The sequence below is a fragment of the Meriones unguiculatus genome, chromosome 7, assembly GCF_030254825.1.
Source record: "Meriones unguiculatus strain TT.TT164.6M chromosome 7, Bangor_MerUng_6.1, whole genome shotgun sequence".
In the NCBI taxonomy this organism is placed as follows: domain Eukaryota; kingdom Metazoa; phylum Chordata; class Mammalia; order Rodentia; family Muridae; genus Meriones; species Meriones unguiculatus.
This window is the reverse complement of record NC_083355.1, coordinates 91,394,538-91,415,863: the sequence shown is the minus strand read 5'-3', so window position 1 is coordinate 91,415,863 and position 21,326 is coordinate 91,394,538. Positions and strand designations below refer to the sequence as shown.

At 41.9% G+C, this 21,326-nt stretch overlaps 2 protein-coding genes across 2 annotated transcripts in view; one reads left to right on the top strand and one right to left on the bottom strand.

Moving 5' to 3' along the window:
- The first annotated feature begins 68 nt into the window (after positions 1-68).
- Positions 69-21,279, top strand: Aldh6a1 (aldehyde dehydrogenase 6 family member A1). Its single transcript, XM_021634135.2, has 12 exons — positions 69-207; positions 7,448-7,504; positions 8,008-8,082; positions 8,252-8,413; positions 8,866-8,944; positions 9,610-9,912; positions 11,066-11,187; positions 12,280-12,469; positions 12,981-13,162; positions 16,171-16,350; positions 16,574-16,672; positions 18,531-21,279. Exons 1-12 carry the CDS (start codon positions 157-159, stop codon positions 18,633-18,635), a joined length of 1,605 nt encoding a protein of 534 aa, XP_021489810.1. The 5' UTR covers positions 69-156; the 3' UTR covers positions 18,636-21,279.
- The window catches only part of Bbof1 (basal body orientation factor 1), a 30,232-nt gene continuing 24,444 nt past the window's right edge, over positions 15,539-21,326 (bottom strand). Inside the window, exons 11-12 of the mRNA XM_021634137.2 lie at positions 21,159-21,228; positions 15,539-16,805 (exon numbers count right to left, since the gene is read on the bottom strand). Of these exons, the coding sequence (XP_021489812.2) occupies positions 16,791-16,805; positions 21,159-21,228 (85 nt within the window). The 3' untranslated portion in view covers positions 15,539-16,790. The remainder of the gene's footprint in view (positions 16,806-21,158; positions 21,229-21,326) is intronic.

Genomic DNA, 21,326 nt, shown 5'->3' with positions numbered 1-21,326 from the left:
GGAGTCAAGAGCTCTGACAAGTGATTGGTTGTGAGAAGTAGCTCTCGCCTCCAATGGGAGGGCTGGGCCGTGTGGAGGGCGTGGCCTAGCGGTGCAGCTTTGCGGGAGGCACTGGCAGCCACGGAGCAGGGCGCTTGGCAGGGTCGGTGGTGAGCCATGGCGGCGGTGGTGGCGGCAGCGGCGGCAGTGCGGTCCCGGATCCTGCAGGCGAGTGAGGGTGGCGACGAGGGACCGTAACGTTAGGAATGGGTCCTTTCCGTCCGGTCTCTAAACCGTGTTCCTGCCGGACAGACTTCTTGGCCCAGCCCCTTCTTGGCCGACCCTCGTGTTCCACCAGACCCGTGCGGGACGTCACTCTGTACCTTCAGGGCCTGGGATCTAGCCCCGGACCGTCGCCCCTGGCCCTCCCCTCTTTTGCTCCTGACACTTTCCTTTTCTAACTCCGACCCACCCACCTCCAGCCCAGCTCAGTCTCTGCTGTCACTCGCTGGCTTGCTTTCTCTCCTTGCTTCCTCCCACGGTCTCTCTTTCACCTCTGTTCCCCAGAAACTCCCCCTTTTGGTCACCTTTCCTAGAGTACTTTCCTTTGCCAGGAGGTCCCTTCCCCCACCCATCCTCTATCTGAAGAAAGGGGGTAGGGGGAAGGGACCTGGAAGGAGAGTCAGCGAAGGAACTTTGAATCTCCGAGAAATGTACTCTAGCTTTCCACATCAAAGGCAGTCATTTGCTAACTGTTTTCACAAACTAGTCTGGCTCTTAGAGTTTTGTTTTGTTTTGTTTTTTTCCAAGCTCTGGCCGAAGTTAAACTTTCGCAGCGAAATTAAACGAAGTTTAACTTTTGGAGGTAAACAAGGGCACGTTGTTTGGCTAATGCTACTTAATTCGAAGAACTAAATATTTCCCATACAGGTGGTAGAAAATGAGAACCTAGGAAAACACGTTCCCAGGGTCAGCTCCAACACACCCTCCATCCTGGCAGACTGGGACTGGAACAACACAGAAGCTAGCCCAAAGGAGCTTGTAGAGCTGCATGCCCGTGATCCCCAGCTTTGTTCATAGCCTTTCCCGTCTGTTGGCACCTTAGCAAGGACTTAGAATGTGAGGCAAGACTTGCTGTGTTCCTGGGAAGATTCATAATCTGGCGTTAAGCAACGTTGTCTCTTTCTTATTCATGGGTCCTATATGGTTGCAATTTTATATGAAATCGATTTCTGTTCATCAGGTTTCTAGTTCTACTGCAGAAGTGTGTGCACGTGTTAGATCCTCGGTGCAGTCACCAAAAGCTCAGGCTTGAATATTCTATTTACTGGAACAGTGTGAAGAATGAGCTGGAGGTCTTAGAGGGTCGGCATGACTTCACTCCCCTAGCTGTATACTGGTGTCATTTTTCTAGTATCAGGAACATTTCCACTCTCCCTCTTCCTTTACCAACCTCTTAAAATCCTTTATAAAAGCTGCTCCCCGTTTACTGTTATTCCCAGCACCATGAGTCCCTGAGAATATTCAGCTATTTTGCCCCTTGGACAAAGGGACAGAATCTCTCTTCCCTTGTGTGTTGTTTTTCTCTTTAAGAACCAAATTGCGGAAACCTCTGAACTGACTTGGAAAAAGACCAGAAATAGTTCTTAGACAATTAGAACTTAGTGTAGCATGACGCTTTGATAAAGGCTAGTCTACATGGGCATGTAGGCCCAGCTCTCAGAGAAACGGAGGCAGGAAAATCTCCTGAGACTACTTCGAAACCAGCCTGGGAAGTGAACCCACCAGAGAACAGGAGGGAGATGAGGGCAGTTGAAGAAGAGAATGAAGAGCAACATGGTATAACGACATGCCTGAAAATACTTTAATGAAACCTATATTGCTTGGTAAATGGTTACTGAAAAAAAATCAACAAAAATGATTTCTAAAATAAAAAAATAAAATTGGGAGCTGAAGAGGTAGCTCAGAGGTTGAGTGTTCCCTCCTCTTCAGAGGACCTGTGTTCAGTTCCCAGCACTCACACTGGGTAGTTGACAACCATCTCTAACTCCAGCTTTAGGGGGTCCTGATGCCGTCTGGTCTCTAAGGGCACTGTGCACATGTTGCATACACTCACACATACAGAAAAATTTACAACAGCAAAAACCCTAACAGAAACAACAAGGAAAAAACACCTGGATAACATACTGAGCCTCTATCTTTCTCACACACGAACACACACACAACATACACAAAGACATAAAGAAAAAAAGAAAAACACATAGAAAAGAGAAAATAGTCTAAATTCTGACAGCCATGAATATTAGAAGACCATCAAGAGAACCGGTGAAGGATCAAATTCATATTTTCAGAGTTTTTAAATTTTATTTTTCAGGATAGCATACAAAATAATGAGTGAGTTTTCAGTTTTGTTTTGTTTTTTAAGTATTCAGCCTATGTCTTCTGTTTTGGGAATAGTAGAATTTAACCTAGACTCTCTCTTTCTCTGCTTTGTGTGATATTATCTTTTCCATTCAGAGATAAGAAAACTGCCTTAAAGAAACCCAGTGACCTGCCTCAGTGATGCAATACAAATCTCTGAATTTAACCCTACCTCCACTACTGTCTAATTTTAAGAATATCTGTGAAGATGAGAATCTTAAAATGTAGTGAAGTGAATTGGCTGACACTTGGGTCAGGTCAGACCCAAGTTCACCTAGTTAGTGACTGATGGAGTGAAGAATTTAGGACTTAGATCTTGGCATGCCTTTCTTTCTTTGCACTGTCCTAGACTTTTAACACATTCACAACTGTAGCACAATGTTCTAGCAATTGGGGGTGCCAAGGGATATAGGGAAAGAGCCCCAAACTCAGCCTGTCCAGTTCAGCACAAGCTACTAAAAGGGCTGACTCTGTATCTTGCAAGATTATCAAGCCACTGGCCAAGGGAAAAGACAAAGCATACCAGTAGATAGGAAGTTAATACTTAGAGCAGCGGTTCTCAGCCTGTGAGTTGAGACCCCTCGGGGCTGAACAACCCTTTCTATCAGATAGCCTCCATAGCAGATATTTACATTACAATTCACAACAGTAGCAAAATTACAGTTATGAAGTAGCAACAAAATAATTTTATGGTTGGGGTCACCACAACATGAGGAACTGTATTAAAGGGTCACAGTGTTAGGAAAGTTGAGAATCACTGATCTAGAGAGTGAAAGTGATGGATTAGTGTCTTCAGGAAACTAATGAATATTTCTTAAGACTATTAATGAGTATTTCTTAAGAAATACAAAACAGATTTCATTCTGCAAAAACTACTTGGTTATATTTCATTATAGTGGGCAGGAAAGCTGTGTGTGTAAGTGAAAACATAAAGCTTAACTCACTTGTAGTGCTTAAATTAGCTGATCTGTGCACTTTCTATCCTTAAGAGAGAACACATGAAAACTGCTTGGTGAGTATTCACCCTTTGGTTCTGTAAAATATTAACAAATCCTCAGTCTGTTCAAAGGATTAGGCTAGGGACAGAGGACACGATGGTCTAGTGATCTAAAGAAAGAGAGATTTAATATGTAAGCAAACTATTGTCCTGTGCTGTGGAATGAAAAATGGAGGACTTGAGTGCTTGATGAACTCCATACTCAGGTACTGAGCCCATACCTGAGGGTGAGGCCTCCTAGAGAGGATGACAGCCAACTAGAAACCCAAGGGAGTTAAGAACGAGCCAGGCAAATAGAATTAAACAGTGTCAGACAAGATGGCTCAGCATATTCAAAAGCAAAGAAGATAGAACATGTCCAGAAGTCTTAGGCCAACCTTGGGACAACACAGTATAATGTCTAACTCCAGGACGGTTGGAGCAGAGAGCAAGGAGGAAGGAGCAAGTCAGCTATGAAACTAGAGAAGCAAAAGCACTGTGTGGAGCCTCTGAACACCAGTGGCGTTGATCTGAATTGCAAAGGCAGTAGAAAGCCATCGGGGAGGTTTTTGCTGCTTTGTCTTTCATGGCCAAAAATGGGACCCAGGAGATAACGAGGAATACAAAGAAATAGAGGGATGGGTAGAAAAGACACCAGGGCAACATAGGAGAAGTGAAAGGGCTTCAAGAAAGAGTAATTAGCTGTGGGTTAGGTCTAAGGAAGACTTGGCGTCACTGATATTTGGTTATGAAAGTTGGAGTACATTAAAAAGTTCATGGGAGTTAAGGAAGTAAAGACAATTAAGAGAAGGAACCCATTTGGCAGTATCAGAGATCTCAAGGTGAGGGTGAAAAAAACCCACTGGTCACTGGGGTTTTGCTTTTCTCTCCTCAGCTCTCTGGTCCTGTGATCACCATCAAAGGAATTCAAGCGAGACACATAGTGTAGTATAGCAGTGAGAGTGGACAGTGGCCAAAGGGACCATTGTCAGGAATGACCTTTTCAAGGTGGCAGCAGAAACCATCATCCCAACTTCCTTTTACATCTTTTACCTGAATATTGCTCAAGTCAACTTTTGTAACATGTTGAACACTGTTTTAAAAATACAATGTAAGATTTAACATTATTATAATTGAGCTTCCCTCAACTCCCTGTAAAATATCGGCATATTCTCCTGCCTTGGGGTATCTGTACCATTTCTAAAATAGCCTCTAAACTGAAATTGACACAAAATAATATGTACATATATCATTTGATAAGAGTTAATGCCTGTGAAAATATCACAAACTAATAAAAATATTCATCACTCCAAAAAAATTCCCTCTTAGCGCTCCTTACTGCTGTCCCTTTCATCCATGGGTAACTACAAAACTGATGGTGCTATATATGAACTTGTATTGCCTGGTTTCATATAAATAAATTATCTAATGTTTCATCTATTCTTTTTCCCACTTGGAACACAGTCTCACTTGGTAGCCCAGACTAGCCTTGAATATATGATCTTTCAGCTTCCTGAAGTGCATCTCCACCCTCAACTATTGCATTTTATTTATTCATTTATTTATTTATTACAATTTATTCACTTTGTATCCTTGCTGCAGCCCCATCTCTCATCTCCTCCCACTCCCACCCTCCCTCTCCTCCCCCTATATCCTTTCCCTAGTCCCCTGATAGGGGAGGACCTCCTCTCCTTCTATCTGATACTAGCTTATCATCAAAGCAGCTGCATCATCTTTCTCTGTAGCCTGGCAAGGCTACACCCCTCCAGGGGGAAGTGATCAAAGAGCCAGCCACTGAGTTCATGTCAGAGACAGTCCTTGTACCCCTTACTTGGGGACCCACTTGAAAACTGAGCAGCCAATGGGCTTCCTTTGAACAGGGTCTAGGTCTTCTCCATACAAGGTCCTTGGTTGGAGTATTGATCTCTGCAGGCCCCCCTAGGCCCAGGTATTTGGGGTCTGTTGTTCTCCTTGTGGAGGCATTTAAAAAATTTCACTATTAGCATATATTCTATTTTTTAAAAAATGGGTTCTATTGTGATAATTTCATACATATGTACTTTGATCATATTATCTAATAGTGGACATTTGAATCATTACCAAGTTTGGGGCTAATTGAAGTAAAGGTGTTATAAACAGTTGTATTCAAGTATGTGTGAACAAATAATCACATTTTATTACTATTTAATCTACATTCACATTGCCCAAAGACAATATTATTTACGGTTTATTATATTTATATTGATTTATGCTATCTTCAACATTTACTTTACACATCATATAAAGTACTTTTGTTAGACTTATGGTAACTGTATTTTGCAAAACCAAGACTTCCCTGGAAATCTAAGACAATGATCTTTATGATTTATTGTTTCTATAACTTTCTGTGTTGCCTAGTTTCTTGTCAGTATTTTCATTTGGTTAGTTGTTGGGTTTGTTTTTTGTTTTTTGTTTAGTTTTTTTTTTTCTTCCTTCTAGCCTTCACTATGTAGACTACCAGGCTAGTCCTCAGTTTGTGGGGACCTATTCCTGCCCCTCCCACACAAACTTTTTTTTGAGACATGGTCTCACTACATAGCTCTGCTGGCTTGGAACTCACTATTTAGACAAGAGTAGTCTTGAATTCAGAGGTCTGCCTACCTCTGCCTCCCAGCTCCAGGATTAACAACTATACAAGCCAGGCATGGTGGCAAACACCTATAATCCCATCTCTCCAGGGAGGCAGTGGCAGGAAGATCTCTGTGAGTTCGAGGCCAGCCTGGTCTACAAAGCAAATCCAAGAGAGCCAAGGCTACACAGAGAAACAAAAACCAACTAAACAAAAAGACTCTACAGCCAAAGCTGCGGATGTAGCTCAGTGGTAGGAGGCTTGCCTAGCATACACGAGACCCCAGGTTTGGTCCTCAGTACCTGGGGCTAAGAGGAAGGGGACAAGGGAGATCCAGTGACAGCACTTCTACCTACAAGTAGACTAAACGCCCACTAGACAGTGGTGTAGCTGCCTTTAGTCCACAGCAAAGGCAAGTGGATCTCTGAGTTAGAGACTAGGCTGATCATAAGGAGTGAGTTCCAGGACAGCCAAGGAGACAGAGTGAAATCCTGTCTTGAAAAAAAAAAAGTCTTTAATCCCAACACTTGAGAGGCAGAGGCGGGTGGATCTCTGTCTACATATTGAATTCCAGGACTACACTGAGAAACCCTGTCTCAAAAACACAAACAAAAAGGCATATGATCCTAAGTGTTATGTGGTTGCTTGCACTTACAATCCCATACTTAGGAGGCTGACATAGGGAATCATCATGGGTTCAAGGACTTCGGCTACATAAAAAGTCCCAGGAAAGCCTGGGCTTTGAGACTCTGTCTCAAAACAAAACTATATACTTCTTGTGTCCAAACACTAAATCCCTTTATGCAATCCCAGTAGCTATATGATGTTCAGCGTTCTGACAGCCACTTGCCAAGTTTTATTGGAATAGGGTATTTTTTTTAAAGATGTATTGATTTTATGTATATGAGGGCTCTATCTGCGTGCATACCTGAATGCCAGAAGAGGACACCAGATCACATTATAGATGGTTGTAAGCTACCATGTGGTTGCCAGGAATTGAATTCAGGACCCCTGAAAGAGCAGACAGTGCTTTTAACCTCTAAGCCATCTCTCCAGCACCCTTGAAATAGAGTCTTAGTGGCCTGAAACTCACTATGGAGCCCAAGCTCACAGAGAATGCCTGCCTCCTGAGTATTGGGATTAAAAGTGTGGGCCACTGCTTTGAGTGTCCCTCATCTTCTCCCAGGAGCGTACCCTGACTTAGCTCTCCAGCTTGTCACACAGATATTTCCACTTTGAGTTTCTCTTTTCTCTACCGGCCTTCTGTCCTCTTGCCCTTGCTCTTCCTGGGTCTGTTCTCTGCCCTCTTAACTCTCTGCGACTCCTCTCCTACCTTGTTCCCTCTCTTCAGCCACTACCTCTGTCTGTTCCTTTTCCAAATCTGTTCCATCCTTCCTTGGAGTCTAAAGGGGAGGGGGGGCGCACTAACCTGGCAATTCATCAGATACCATTTAATCCCGTAGGTTTCCTCTAAAGTGAACTCCACATGGTACCCAGCAGCCTCCTTCTCCTCATCAGTGGTGAGTAACTTTGGTGCTAAAGATGAACTTCTGAGAAGGAATGCATTGTAATTTTCAGGCATTCTCTTCTTGGATGGTTGCGATCAAAAAGTATATAACTTTTAGTTTTGTGTTTCTTATTTAAATCTTTATGTGTTTATCAGTACTGTGCCTGCATGTATGTCGGTGCCTTGTGCGTGTCTTGTGCCTGCAGAGGCCAAGAGAGGGTATCAAATACTCTGGAATTGGTTCTAGATGGTTGTGAGTACGTGCTGGGAATGGAACCTTGGTCCTCTGGAAGAGCACCCAGTGCCCTTACCTGCTGAGCCATCTCTCTTTTCAGCACCCAGTATAAACATTTCTATTGCTCCTGGAAGTTTAACTTTTGGGTGAGGAAAGGCTAGAGAGATGGCTCAGCGGTTAGATCCAATTATCCACCAGAATTCCTTCTTCACAAGAGAAAAAGAAGCAAAATAATAATTAATTTTTTTTGTGTGTGTATGTGTATGTATGTTTTTCTCTAGCCAACTGTAAAGCTCTTCATTGATGGGAAATTTGTTGAATCCAAAAGTGACAAATGGATTGACATCCACAACCCAGTAAGCAAAACTTTTCTGGGACTTAAACCTACCAGCCTAGAATTTTGGGAACAAGGGGCAAGTGGGGGGTGGGGGGAGGTAGGGCTCTACCACAAAGCACGTGTGGCTGCTGTGAGTAGGCCCGCATGGGAAAAGTGAAGCGCTGGTAAATGTGATGGCTTCTTTTCAGGCCACCAATGAGGTTATTGGTCGGGTCCCTCAGTCCACCAAAGCTGAAATGGATGCGGCCGTGGCTGCCTGCAAACGTGCGTTCCCTGCATGGGCAGACACATCTATTTTAACCCGCCAGCAGGTCCTACTCCGCTACCAACAACTTATTAAAGAAAACCTGGTAAGAAGTTTGCGTTGTTTTCTGGCCTTCGAGGGCATGTTGGTCACCTCTTCAGAGTCTTGATCAGCTGTCCTCTCTAACGCCACAACACAGAAGGACAGTGGTCGTGATCCTTTTCCTCATTCATGTTCTCCCTCAGTTTTGTTTTTCCTTGGAGAAGAATAGGGGCTGGGTTGAGAGCTCAGCGGTATCATACACGCTTAGTCAACATGAGCAAGACCCTGGTCATGCCTGTAATCCTAGCGCTTGGGTGGTGGAGGCAGGACCATCAGGAGTTCAAGGCCAGCCTCAACTATAGAGCGAGTTTGGGGCTGGTCTGAGTTACATGAGACCTTGTCTCAAAACAACAACATAACACAACAAAATCATGAAGTATATTCCCAACATTAAGCAAGTAAATAATATAAAGGAGCATCCTTGGACTGGCTTCTGTTCGTATGTTTTCTCTTTAGAAAGAAATTGCCAGGGTAATCACATTGGAACAAGGGAAGACTCTAGCTGATGCGGAAGGAGATGTATTCCGAGGCCTTCGTAAGCTGGGAGCCCCTCCTGGGATTTATGGGAGAGATGAAAAGATGGGAGGCAGATCCCAGAATGGGGAGGTTGATTCTTCCTTTATGTGGATTTTGCTGTCCTGTGGTAGCTTTTTCCTTTTCCTTTTGTTTTGTTTGTCTTTGTCTCTTGAGGCAAGGCTCACTGAGTATCTCTGGCTGCCTTGGAACTTACTAGATAGTCAGGTCTGGCTCTGACCCATGGAACTCCTTACCTCAGCCTCCCATGTGCTAGGGTTGTAAGTTGTATACTAGCATCAGGGATTCCTGGGCTGTCCTGGACTCAGTTTGTAGACCAGCCTGGCCTTGAACTCACAGAGATCTGCCTGCCTCTGACTCCCAGAGTGCTGGGATTACAGGCGTATGCCACCACTCCCAGCTCTTTAAAAATATTTTTAAGGCAATATTTATCTGGTACCTTTAAGACTAATTTACTGGTTTTTGATTGTTTTTTTTTTTAAGCTTGAATGGTGTTTGAGAACATATATGTATGTCACTCAGAGAATCTGTTTACTTAAGCTTCCCACATGGAGATGACGAATCCCTATCAGTGACCTGAATGGACTGAATAGAGAATGACAAAGCTAACTAGTGTTGGGCATGGAAAGGCGCTGGGTGACCAGACTCATGTCCTCTGTCTTCCAGAGGTGGTCGAGCATGCCTGCAGTGTGACATCCCTCATGCTGGGAGAGACCATGCCATCTATCACCAAAGACATGGACCTTTATTCCTACCGCCTGCCTCTGGGTGTGTGTGCAGGCATCGCGCCATTTAATTTTCCTGCCATGATCCCCCTTTGGATGTTTCCCATGGCAATGGTTTGTGGAAATACTTTCCTAATGAAGCCATCAGAGCGAGTACCTGGAGCAACGATGCTTCTTGCTAAGTTGCTTCAGGATTCTGGTGCCCCCGATGGAACACTGAACATTATCCACGGACAGCATGAAGGTAACTTTTTTATATGACTACTTAACCTGACTCCCACACTAAGGTGTTTGATATTGATTGGGGACTTGAATGTTTACTTAATGTGCATGTGACTTTGTGTGTGTTGGCCACATCAGTGTGGATACCCACGGAGGCTGGAGGAGGGCATTGGCTCCCCTGAGGTGAGCTTACAGGTGGTTGTGAGGTGCCCAGTGTGGGCACTGGGAACTGAATTCCTGTCCTCTGAGAGGGTGAGAAGCATTCTTAACCACTAAGCCATCTCTCCAGCTCTGTGACTGGGTGTTTTAGGATGAGGAAATTAGCAAGGAAGGATTTACTAATAGTAACCTCGATGTTTAAAGGTCGTGTGGCTTAACCATCTCGCCATCTGGGTGAGCTATACTGCACAGTAGAACACCAGAAAAATTAATTAGGGCCAGACGAAGATGAGCGTGAAGAGAAAGGTTATTTTCTTATTTAATAGCTCAACAATGCTTTCAGGAGAGTCCTGTTTCTCATCTTTCAGATGAGAAGGCAAAGGCAGAGTGCAATTAAGTCATTTTTGCTCTAAGTAACCCTACCAGCAACTAGGGAAATTAGGGTCCATCTATCCAGATTCCTAAGTTTAAATAGTGTGCCCTATCAAGAGTGTGTACCTATCACTTACATGAGGGTGTAAGTATCTGAGAATCTGAGACATAACTTGTTCTTAAAGGATAAAATAAAAAGGTCAGGTTTTGAAAGAATGTTATTTTATTGGAGGAAAGTAGAAATTGTAGCCTTTATGGGTTATCTAAATGGATCAGCATACAAAGACACTTGGCACACAAGCTTGATTTCTGTGGAAGTTCTGGACTAGTAAAGAGAGAATAAATTAAATAGAGTTTGCAATTTAAAGACTGGTGTGGTGCACATGTCTATAATACCAATGTTTGGGAGACAGAAGCAGGTGAATCTGAGTTTGCGAGCAGCGTGGTCTAGTACCTAGGGCTACATAGTGAGACCCTGTCTCAAAAACAAAACATTGTAATTAAGCGATCCCACGTCACAGTGGAATTTCCATGCCGAAATATATGAGTGTTAATTCACAATACGGGGAAAGGGCAGGTTTGATGTATTGATGAACCCATGGGCTACTTATTCCTTGTGGTAATCATTTATTTTCTTTTTAAAGCTGTAAATTTTATTTGTGATCATCCAGACATCAAAGCAATCAGCTTTGTGGGATCCAACCAGGCAGGAGAGTACATCTTCGAAAGAGGGTCAAGAAATGGCAAGAGGGTTCAAGCCAATATGGTGACGTCTCATTCCTTTTGCTCCTCAAACTTGGCTTTGTGTATATTCCCTGTCTGTGAAGGGAATGCCCTTTAGCAGACAGGCCACTCATTCCGTAGCTCATGAAGGCCAGTGCTCACCATTTCATCCTGAATTTCCTCCTAGGCCCTGGCCTTGTGAAGTTTTATTCTGCTATGGTGACCATATTTTATCATACACAATTAATCTTGGTGACAAAGGGCGTATTCCTCCTTAAGAATCTTACTCAGATTCTTTAGTCCTCAGCAGTAACAGCCAAATCTTCTCTCTCTACACCTTATTTCTTCCTTCTTTTAAAAGTGTGCTCTAACTACTAATGATATGGCTTTAAAAATGTGGTAGAGAGCTTGATGGCACACGCCTTTCTTTAATCCCAGCGAGGCAGAGGCAGGTGGATCTCTGAGCTCCAAGCCAGCCTGCTCTACAGTCCGAGTTCCAAGAGAGCCAGGGCTGCATAAGGAAGCCCTGTCTTGAAACCAACCCTTTCCCCACTGGTTAGCCCTAAGCTTATTTTGTCTTTACAGCAACCATTTTGTTAAAGAATTGGGAAGGCCATCCCACATAAGGCACTGGTTCATATGTCTCTTATATGATACATGGTTTGCTTTTGTAGTCTACGTTTCTTAACTTGTCAATTTGAAAGTAACTGAGCCTCCCCTGCCCACCACCTTGTTAATGGCTTTGATCTAAATGAGTGCATCAGCTTCTCATGGAGATTAAAGTAATGTGGAGCCCTGTTTAGTATTGCTTAGATCTCAGCAGTATTAAAAATAATCTGTCCTGTGCTACAGAGTTCAATACTAGCTTTGGCAACCTAGTGAGACTTTGTCTCAAAATAAAAGGCTGACCTTTGCCTGGTATGCATGAGGTCAGGTTCAATTCCCAATACTGCAAAAATTTAAAACTAAATAATAATAATAATAATAATAATAATAATAATAAATATTTGTTCAAAATAAGAAAAGATAAATTGTTTCTTTTCATAAACTCTCATACATCAGGTTCTTTGCTTAAGTATTTTGGTTTGACTGAATTTATCTAAGGAAGACCTGTGTGCTTTTTGCACTTCTTTAGGGAGCCAAAAACCACGGGGTAGTCATGCCAGATGCCAATAAGGAAAACACCCTCAACCAACTGGTTGGGGCAGCATTTGGAGCTGCTGGCCAACGTTGCATGGCCCTCTCAACAGCCATCCTTGTGGGAGAAGCGAAGAAGTGGCTGCCGGAACTGGTGGAGCGCGCCAAAAATCTTCGGGTCAACGCAGGTAGTCAACTGCCAAGTAACATTAGACCTCTATGGCACTGAATCATTGGATTTAGTGTTGGCCTTGCCAATGGGGAGCATTTACTGTTCCTTCTGTTAACTCTCTTAAACTCTACTTGTCATCCAAACTTATCTCAGCAGCCAAAATCTGTGTTAGTAAAATCCTTAGGTGCAAGTAAACCAAGCTGGGACCATGGGGGCTCACAGAGACTGAACCACCAACCAAAGAGCATGCGTGGGCCGGACCTAGCGGAAGTGCAGTGTGGTCATCCTGCGGGTCCCCTAACAGTGGGAATAGGTGCTGTCTCTGACCCTGTTGCCTGCCTTTGGATCCCTTTCCCCTAGCTGAGACGAAGGGGAGGAGGAAATGGGGGCATGAAGGTGGGATTGGGAAGAGAGGAGGAAAGGGCTTCAATTGGGCTGTAAAGTGATTAAATAAATAAGTGGGGGAAAAAAAAGAAAAGACATAAAGTAAAAAAAAAAATCCTTAGACACTTTTATTTGTTTTATAGGAGACCAGCCGGGAGCTGATCTTGGCCCTCTGATCACCCCTCAGGCCAAAGAGCGAGTGTGCAAGCTGATCGATAGTGGAACAAAAGAAGGTGCATCTATCCTTCTGGATGGGCGGAAAATTAAAGTCAAAGGCTATGAAAATGGTAACTTTGTTGGACCAACCATCATCTCCAATGTCAAGGTAAGCAAGCGAAGATTATTTCACAAATGCAAGAGCTTAAAAACACCTTAGAGGCCCTGAAATCTCAGTCCTCTATAAATGAAGATATTTAATATTTAAGGCCATAACTCTTGCAAGGATTGCTCAGTTATTCTTTCTGGAAGCTAAATAAATAAATCTCCCCAGCTTCCAACTAGAACTCTGTTTACTATATGGCACATATCTTGGTTTGCTTTCTACTGCTGTGATAAAACATGACCAAAAGCGACTTAGGGGAAAAAGGGGGTGTATCTGGGTTTTTGTTTTCTTTCTTTTTTTTTTTTTAATTTTTATTTTTTATATTAATTAGTTTACTTTGTATCCCAGCTATAGCCCCCTCCCTCATTCCCTCCCAATCCCATCCTCCCTCCCACATCTCCTCCCTGCCCCTCTCTAACTCCACTGATAGGAATGGTCCTTCTCCCCTTCCATCTGACCCTAGTTTATCAGGTCTCATCAGGACTGGCTGCAATGTCCTCCCCTGTGGCCTAACAAGGCTGCTCCTCCTCCCTCGAGGGGGCGGGGAGGAGGCAAAGAGCCTGCCACTGGGTTCATGTCAAAGACAGTCATGTTTTCTTTTCTTTTTTTTTTTTTAAGATTTACTTATTTTATTATGTATACAATATTCTGCCTGCATGTACACCTGAATGCCAGAAGAGGGAACCAGATCTCATTATAGATGGTTGTGAGCCACCATGTGGTTCCTGGGAATTGAGCTCAGGACCTCTGGAAGAGCAAGCAGTGCTCTTAACCTCTGAGCCATCTCTACAGCCCCTTGTTTTGTTTTCTTTTGATTTGGTTTGATGACAGTCCATCACTGAGGGAAGTCAGGGCAGGAACCTGGAGGCAGAAAGAGAAGCAGAGACCATGGAGGAAGGCTGCTTTTACTACCTTGCTCCCCATGGTTCCTTCACCTTGCTTTTTCCTACAACCCAGGAGAATTTGCCCAAGATGGCACCACCCACATTAATCAAGAAAGCACCACACAGATCTGCCCACATGCTAATCTGATAGAGGCAATTCCTCAGATAAGGTTCCTTCTTCTCAGATGACTGGGATATGTCAAGGTGACACAAACTAACCAGTACAACAGACTTTCCTTGGGAGGCTAAATATTTTCAGCTTTGCAGAAATAGAGTCTCTGTCACAACCACTCTGGGGTATAGTATAAAGTCAACTACAAGTACATGGTTCCAGTAAAATCTTATTTATGGATTATTTGGGGGGGGTGTTGAGACAGGGCTTCTCTCCGCAACAGAACCCTGGCTGTCCTGGACTCACCTGCTGCCTCTGTCTTGGGTTAAAGGCACCACCTCACCCAGCTTGGATTTTGTATTTGTACATTTTGAATTGAATTGTACATTTTCTTTTTTTTCTGTGGTTTTTTGTTTATTTGTCTTGTTTTTTGTTTGTTTTTCGAGACAAGGTTTCTCTGTGTAGCTTTGGCTGTCCTGGACTGGCTTTGTAGACCAGGCTGTCCTTGAACTCACAAAGATCCTCCTGCCTCAAGTGCTAGGATCATAGGCATGCACCTAGCTGAATTATACATTTTTAATTTCAATTGTTCAATTTCAATTTTTACAATTGTACATTTGAATTTTGTAATTTTATATTATGAAATAGTCTTCTGAAATTTTTTCTAACCATTAAAATAAAGGAGAAACTGTTCTTAGCTTGTAGGCTCTTTCAGAACAAGCACATTTGGCATACAAACAATAGTTGTGAAGAGTTTGTTAGCCTGGGTAACTCCATTTTAAAATAAGGAGCCATCTTGACTGGGAGCTGAACTCAGGTACCAGAAAATATCACAGAATGTACACCTGGCAGAAAACAAATTTAGCTCTCCAAGCAATGGCCTCCAGGAAATATCACAGAATAAATGTTTAGTAAAAAATAGAGACAATTTCCCTGGCAATTGTGATTATTGCCACCTTCCCCTATGGCTTTACCCAAATCTCTAACGTCAAGGCATGAACCCCCCTTTCTCTCATGGAAACATGTACCCCCCATGTTTGCTGGCATGGAAACCCCCTGCTTAAAGTCTTTCCCTTTAAAAACCCTGCTCACTCAGGGCTCAGGGTCTCACTTCTCTACTGCTGTGTCAGTGAGACTTAGGTCCCGAGTTCGATCGCTCTCATAATAAAGCTCTCTTGCTCTTACATCGAGTCGTCTCCTGGTGGTCTCTGAGGGTCCCGTGATCCTGGTATTATAGTTGTAGCCCTTGTCTTAAACTTTCGTTTCCCACTTGCTCAGAGTACTGCAGTGCCCCAATCAATATATTAACACTCAGTATTCATTGAATACTTTAACCTATGCCTAAAAGTTAATTTCATCTTTACCAGAAAGAAACAAAAGAGATAGAAATCATCAATTTTTATTTATCAAAGTGTGACAGTCTCCCAGCTAACATTCATGACTAATAGAGGCAGGCTTTTTGTTGTATGTCCTGACTAACATGTCACAGGTTGAAGTTTCTTGCCACAGAAATGCAGAGGAAAAGCGCATTGGCAATAAACACAGCTGGGTAGGTGCAGCAGTGAAGGATGTTTTGAATGTTTAAGTAGGATCCAATATGAAAATTGGAGACTTACTTGGAAGCAAAGGAATGAATAAGAATGGGTTGTTTTGTTACAGAGCATTTAGCAAGGATTTCTAGAAAAGTTCTGGTTTACTTAATATCTATTTAATTCATAAAATGACTTTTCGTGTAACTTTATTAATAACTGTATGAAACAAGTTGTATAGGTGTTGGTGATGGGTCTTGACCTTGAAATAGAGTACTGAAAAGCAAAGAATGCAAATCCTAGTTATTTATATAGTTGTAGCTCTAAAGATTCCTATCTTTTGAACAGAAATAAGAGAAGATGGTTACTAGAACAAAAAAGTGCTTGTGGAGACATGGGTAGTGAGTTACAGTGCTAAAGAAGCATAACATAGTTTTGTTTTTTTAAAAAAATATAAGACTTTTCTGGATCCATTTCTCCTGACAGCCAAGTATGACTTGTTACAAAGAGGAGATTTTTGGTCCAGTTCTTGTGGTTTTAGAGACAGAAACACTGGATGAAGCCATCAAGATTGTAAATGACAACCCATATGGAAACGGAACCGCCATCTTCACCACCAACGGAGCCACTGCCCGGAAATACTCTCACATGGTGGATGTCGGACAGGTCTGTGAATAGACTGCCCTTTTAATTGCCCACAACTCCCCATTTCTTGGGGTGGAACACAGGGTGCAAGATGACTACTTAAAAATTGCTATCTGCAGAAAACCCAAAGCAAGCAAAATCTAAAACCAAAGAAAAAATAAAACTAGTGTCGATGTCTTTGTGCTTCTGTGTGGACCCTGCTAAGCCTTTCAGCCAGTACTCGATGTGCTTCTGTTCTCTTTAGGTGGGCGTGAATGTCCCCATTCCAGTGCCTTTGCCCATGTTCTCCTTCACCGGCTCGAGATCTTCCTTCAGGGGAGACACCAATTTCTATGGCAAACAGGTAACTTTTCAGTTGGAATTTTCTTTTCCTTTGAAAATGTTCTTGAACATACTCAGAGCAAGATTACATAAAGAAGGACTCACTTATATCTGCTGTGGAGTCATCTATTGCTCTGCTTTTATTTCTGAGACCCCTAAAAAAAAAAGATTTAAAAGTTAACAAAATTTTGCCAAGTCTCCCTTCATTGAGTACATCAAGGTAATAGGTTTAGAGGAAAGAGCATAAGGAAACCCAAATCTCTGTATAGGTCATTTCTTTTTCCTGTGACACTCTGTCTATCTTTTTTCTTTTATCTGAATGACTTCTAGTCATTTATCATGTCTCGGTTTAAAGACATCAAGCTTATTTTTATACATATTATACATGTGTTTGTGAGGTAGATTGAATACAGGGCCTTAAAAAGCTTTAACTCTAGTAAAGTTTTTGGTAATTTAGAATTTGGTGTGTAGACTATTTTAGGTTTGCAACTTTACAAAACATAGCTCATTATCACTGATGACTAGAAGCAGAATTTGTTGAATACCAGTTACTTTGCTATATCATTTCAATTTCTCCTTACAGCTTTGCTAAAAGGTAAGTTTATATCAGACAGGGCTCAAAGTTAAGCTATGGTAAATAAGGTTAGAAGCAGGATTTGACCAAAGCCTATTGACTTTACTGCTTGGTCAGCTCTGAAATAGAGTGGCCAGAAGATTTAACAAGATTGCACTGTTCAGTTTTTCAGCTTTGATACCCTTATGCTTAAAATTCTAACTTCAGCATATTAATGATGACTAAGCTTTGATTGTTTAGCATGTGGTAGGTATTGTGCTAAGTGGTTTATTACTTCTTTAATTCTTTGTGTGAGGCTGGGTGGAGATGTCCATGTGGAGGTCAGAGGACAAGCTTGTTGATCCTTGCCGTTTTGCCTGCTTGTCTAGACTCGCTGGCCTTTGAGCTTCCAGAGGTAAAATTTCTACCTCCCACCTCACCATGCAGGATCGCTGAGGCTTGCTACTGACCTGCCATTTACATGTGTTCTGGGAATCTGAACTCAGGTCCTGTGGGAACTACTTGACCTGCAAAGACATCTTCCCAGACTTTTTTAGAGACAAGTCAAATATATATATATATATATATCCTAAGATGGTCTCCAGTTTACTGTGTAGCCAAGGATGTCCTTGAACTCTTGATCCTCCTACTTCTACCTCTTGAGTGTTGGAATTATAGGCACATATTACCATGCTTTTTTTTTTTTTTTTTTGGAGGGGGTGGTTCGAGACAGGGTTTCTCTGTGTAGCTTTGGCTGTCCTAGACTTGCTTTGTAGACCAGGCTGGCCTCACACTCAAGTGCTGAGATTAAAGGCATGTGCACCACCACCCAGCCCTACCATGCCTATTTTAAGACATGTTGGAGATTGAATCCAGGGCTCCATGCATGTTATATAAGCATTCTACCAATTAAGCGATAGCCTAGCCCCATAATGTGGGGAACTTGGGGGCAGTTATAAATGTTTTGCCTGCATGTATATCTGTGCATAGTGTGTGTGACTGATGCCTTCAGAGGCCAGAAGAGGAACTGGAGTGACACGTGGTTGTGAGCTGCCATGTAGCTACTGGGAATAAAACCTTGTTCCTCTGCAAGAGAAGCAAATGCTTTTAATAGCTGAGCCATGTTTACACCCCCATAAATGTTTCAGTTATACTATCTCATGAACAAATAATGGATTTTGTTGTACCAATTACTCAAATAGGAACATGGGTAGTGCTCACAGTACTAAAAATGTTAAACTAATTTAAATTCCCAGAAGTAATTTACATTCCCAGAAGTATATGCTGACTCTATGTCTCTTTGGTTTTATTTATTTATTTTTTTTAGGGCATCCAATTTTATACTCAGTTAAAGACTATCACATCTCAGTGGAAAGAAGAGGATGCTACTCTCTCCTCACCTGCTGTGGTCATGCCTACGATGGGGCGTTAGAAACAAGTTCTTCCAAGACTCAGCCCAGCCTGAGTAATTTCCTGTCATTCTTGGCAACCTTCACTTGGCATCTTTGCTCAAATCAGATCCATGAGAATGGAATACGTTACAACTAAACTCTTTCTCAGAATGCTCAGTCCCTTGAAAGTTGTAGGAAGACTACAGGTAACACACCAGGTCTTTACTTGTTCGTCATGCTTCTGTTTTTGAGGTAACTGTTGTGTGATGAGTTTACCTAAAATGAGAGCTTAGAACTGTCTTCTAACAATGCTGTTCTTCTGGTGACTTGGAGGAGAATTACCAGCAGAGGGACAGATCTTCCAGTAATGAAACAATCCACCCTCTGGTTAAGCCTCAAACACAGCCCTCCATCGATTTCCACACTACGTGATATGTGACCTGTTTTTACTTATCCCAATGTGGTGACAACGGCTTTTCTGCTCAACACTACTTCCTTCTGTGTGTCATGCTCACCACTTAACTCTATCACTGCCTGTGCTCTTCCTTTTTAAAATACTTCTCAAGGACACCTCAGGATGCAAGTGATAAATTAGCTTTTTGTTACATGTACCATGTCTCATGGTTTGCTTCAGCAATCATTAAATCAATACTCTAGCCATTAATTCAGGTGCAAATAAATCCTTAGAAAAATTATTTCACAAGCTATTTTTGATCCAGAAATCAAGGAATCTCCGATCTTGAAAAGAGGAAAGACTCTTGCCTTATACAAGCCTAACCTACTATTTGCCAAATTTTATGTTATTCTTTCTTTTTTGCCCGCATTTCTCATTAGTTGATACTTTTTAAAACTCTTCATCTAGAATAATTAATTGGGCTACAAAAAAACTTAAAAGTCTCATGTGTTGACAGTATTTAGCCACCACTTATTCAACTGCCTTTAAACTTGCTTTTAATCTAAACCTTAAGTCAGAAGAGGCTGATGTGCTGAACAAAACAGTTTGTCTGTTTCATCTGCCTGGCTTTCTGAAGTAGACGGCTGAGGGCTCTGCTTAATTCTTAGTGCTTCGAGAGGTGTGGCCCTGGTCATTTATTTTCCTCTGTTCTGAACAGTGTTGCTCTCATCCACTGGGTTATTTGGTAAATTAAAATGAAGGTGGTAAAAAAAAAAAAATGAAAATTCCTACTCCTTGGATATAGGATTATTAGAGTATCCCACCTCTGGTAGAGCCTTTGGTCACTTTAACAAAATACAACTCTGACTTATTTTCTATCCAAAAGCTAAGTAGACATGTATAGTTTGTGACTACAATGCCCTTTGTTTTCTTATAAATCACAGTTCATAATTCAATCCAACAATTTTGGGCTGGGTTGAAAAGTGGTTATTATCTAAATTCCAAGTAGAATTTAACCACCTGATCCCTAATATTTTCCTTAGATATTAAGAAAGTTACTTTTAAAAAATTATGACCAGGGGCCTGGAGAAATGGTTCAGAGGTTAAGAGCATTGGCTACTTCCAGAGGTCCTGAGTTCAGTTCCCAGAAATCACACGGTGGCTCACAACCATCTATAATGAGATCTGGTGCCCTCTTCTGGCATGCAGGCAGAACAATGTATTCATAATAAATAAATCTTAAAAAAAATTATGACTAATCAGAACTGTGTTACTCTAATTAGAATCAACTGATTTGGCCAGCTGCTTGTGCTCAAAAGAATCTTTTGTTTTTTAGATGAAATCTATAGTTATATTCAGGTTAGTATCACTAAAACAGAAAAACAGCATTTTTCTTTTTGTTCTTATATGGCCTCATTTGTATTTTGTCAGATTCTATACTGATTATGCATAACAAAGTACAAATAAAATAACCCTTAGGGGAAAAAAATACAGTTTGAAAAAACAGTCTTTTCCTTCCTTTGTTCTCCAAGTCGCAGTGCTTCTGACCTGTGCTCAAAGCCAAGAGCCATCAGGACCTTGTATCTGTGCCTCTATAAAAGATAGAGGGCAAAGGGGCAGCTCCAGAGTGAGGTGCTTTGCCCTAGGATGCAAATGGCTCAATCACTAGGACCCAAAAAAATAAAAAATATACATTTGGGGCTGGAGAGATGGCTCAGAAGTTAAGAGCATTAGCTGTTCTTCCAGAGGTCCTGAGTTCAATTCCTAGTAACCACATGGTGGCTCACAACGATCTATACTGAGATTCGATGCCCTCTTCTGGCGTGCAGGTGTATATGCAGATAGAGCAATCATACATAATAAATATTAAAAATAAAAAATAAAATATACATTTGACCAAGTAGCTTATTTCAGAAAGGAATCTATAGGTTCTCCATATATATATATATATATATATATATATATATATATATATATAACATGCCTTATTAGTATGGACACTGTGATAAAATGTTGTCTGATCATCCCTGAGAGCTGTTTGGGTTGGGGAACTGTGAACTAGTAAGACATTGCATAGTGAAAGCCAGCAGTGGTGTGTTGCTTGATTAGAGAGCAGATTCCTTACTACTGTACAATCCTATACCCCTTTAGGAATACTAGCAAATGATACCATTTTTTTGGAGTCTGAAATTTGCACTTGCTGGGTGATGAAGGTTTGATCTGGAACATTCATTTCATCCCTATAATAAAGACAAAACAGTCATGTCAACAGTCATGCATGGAATTTGGTTTAGAACAACAGGCTTGCTACTGTCATTCTCTCAACTCCAGCCATAAA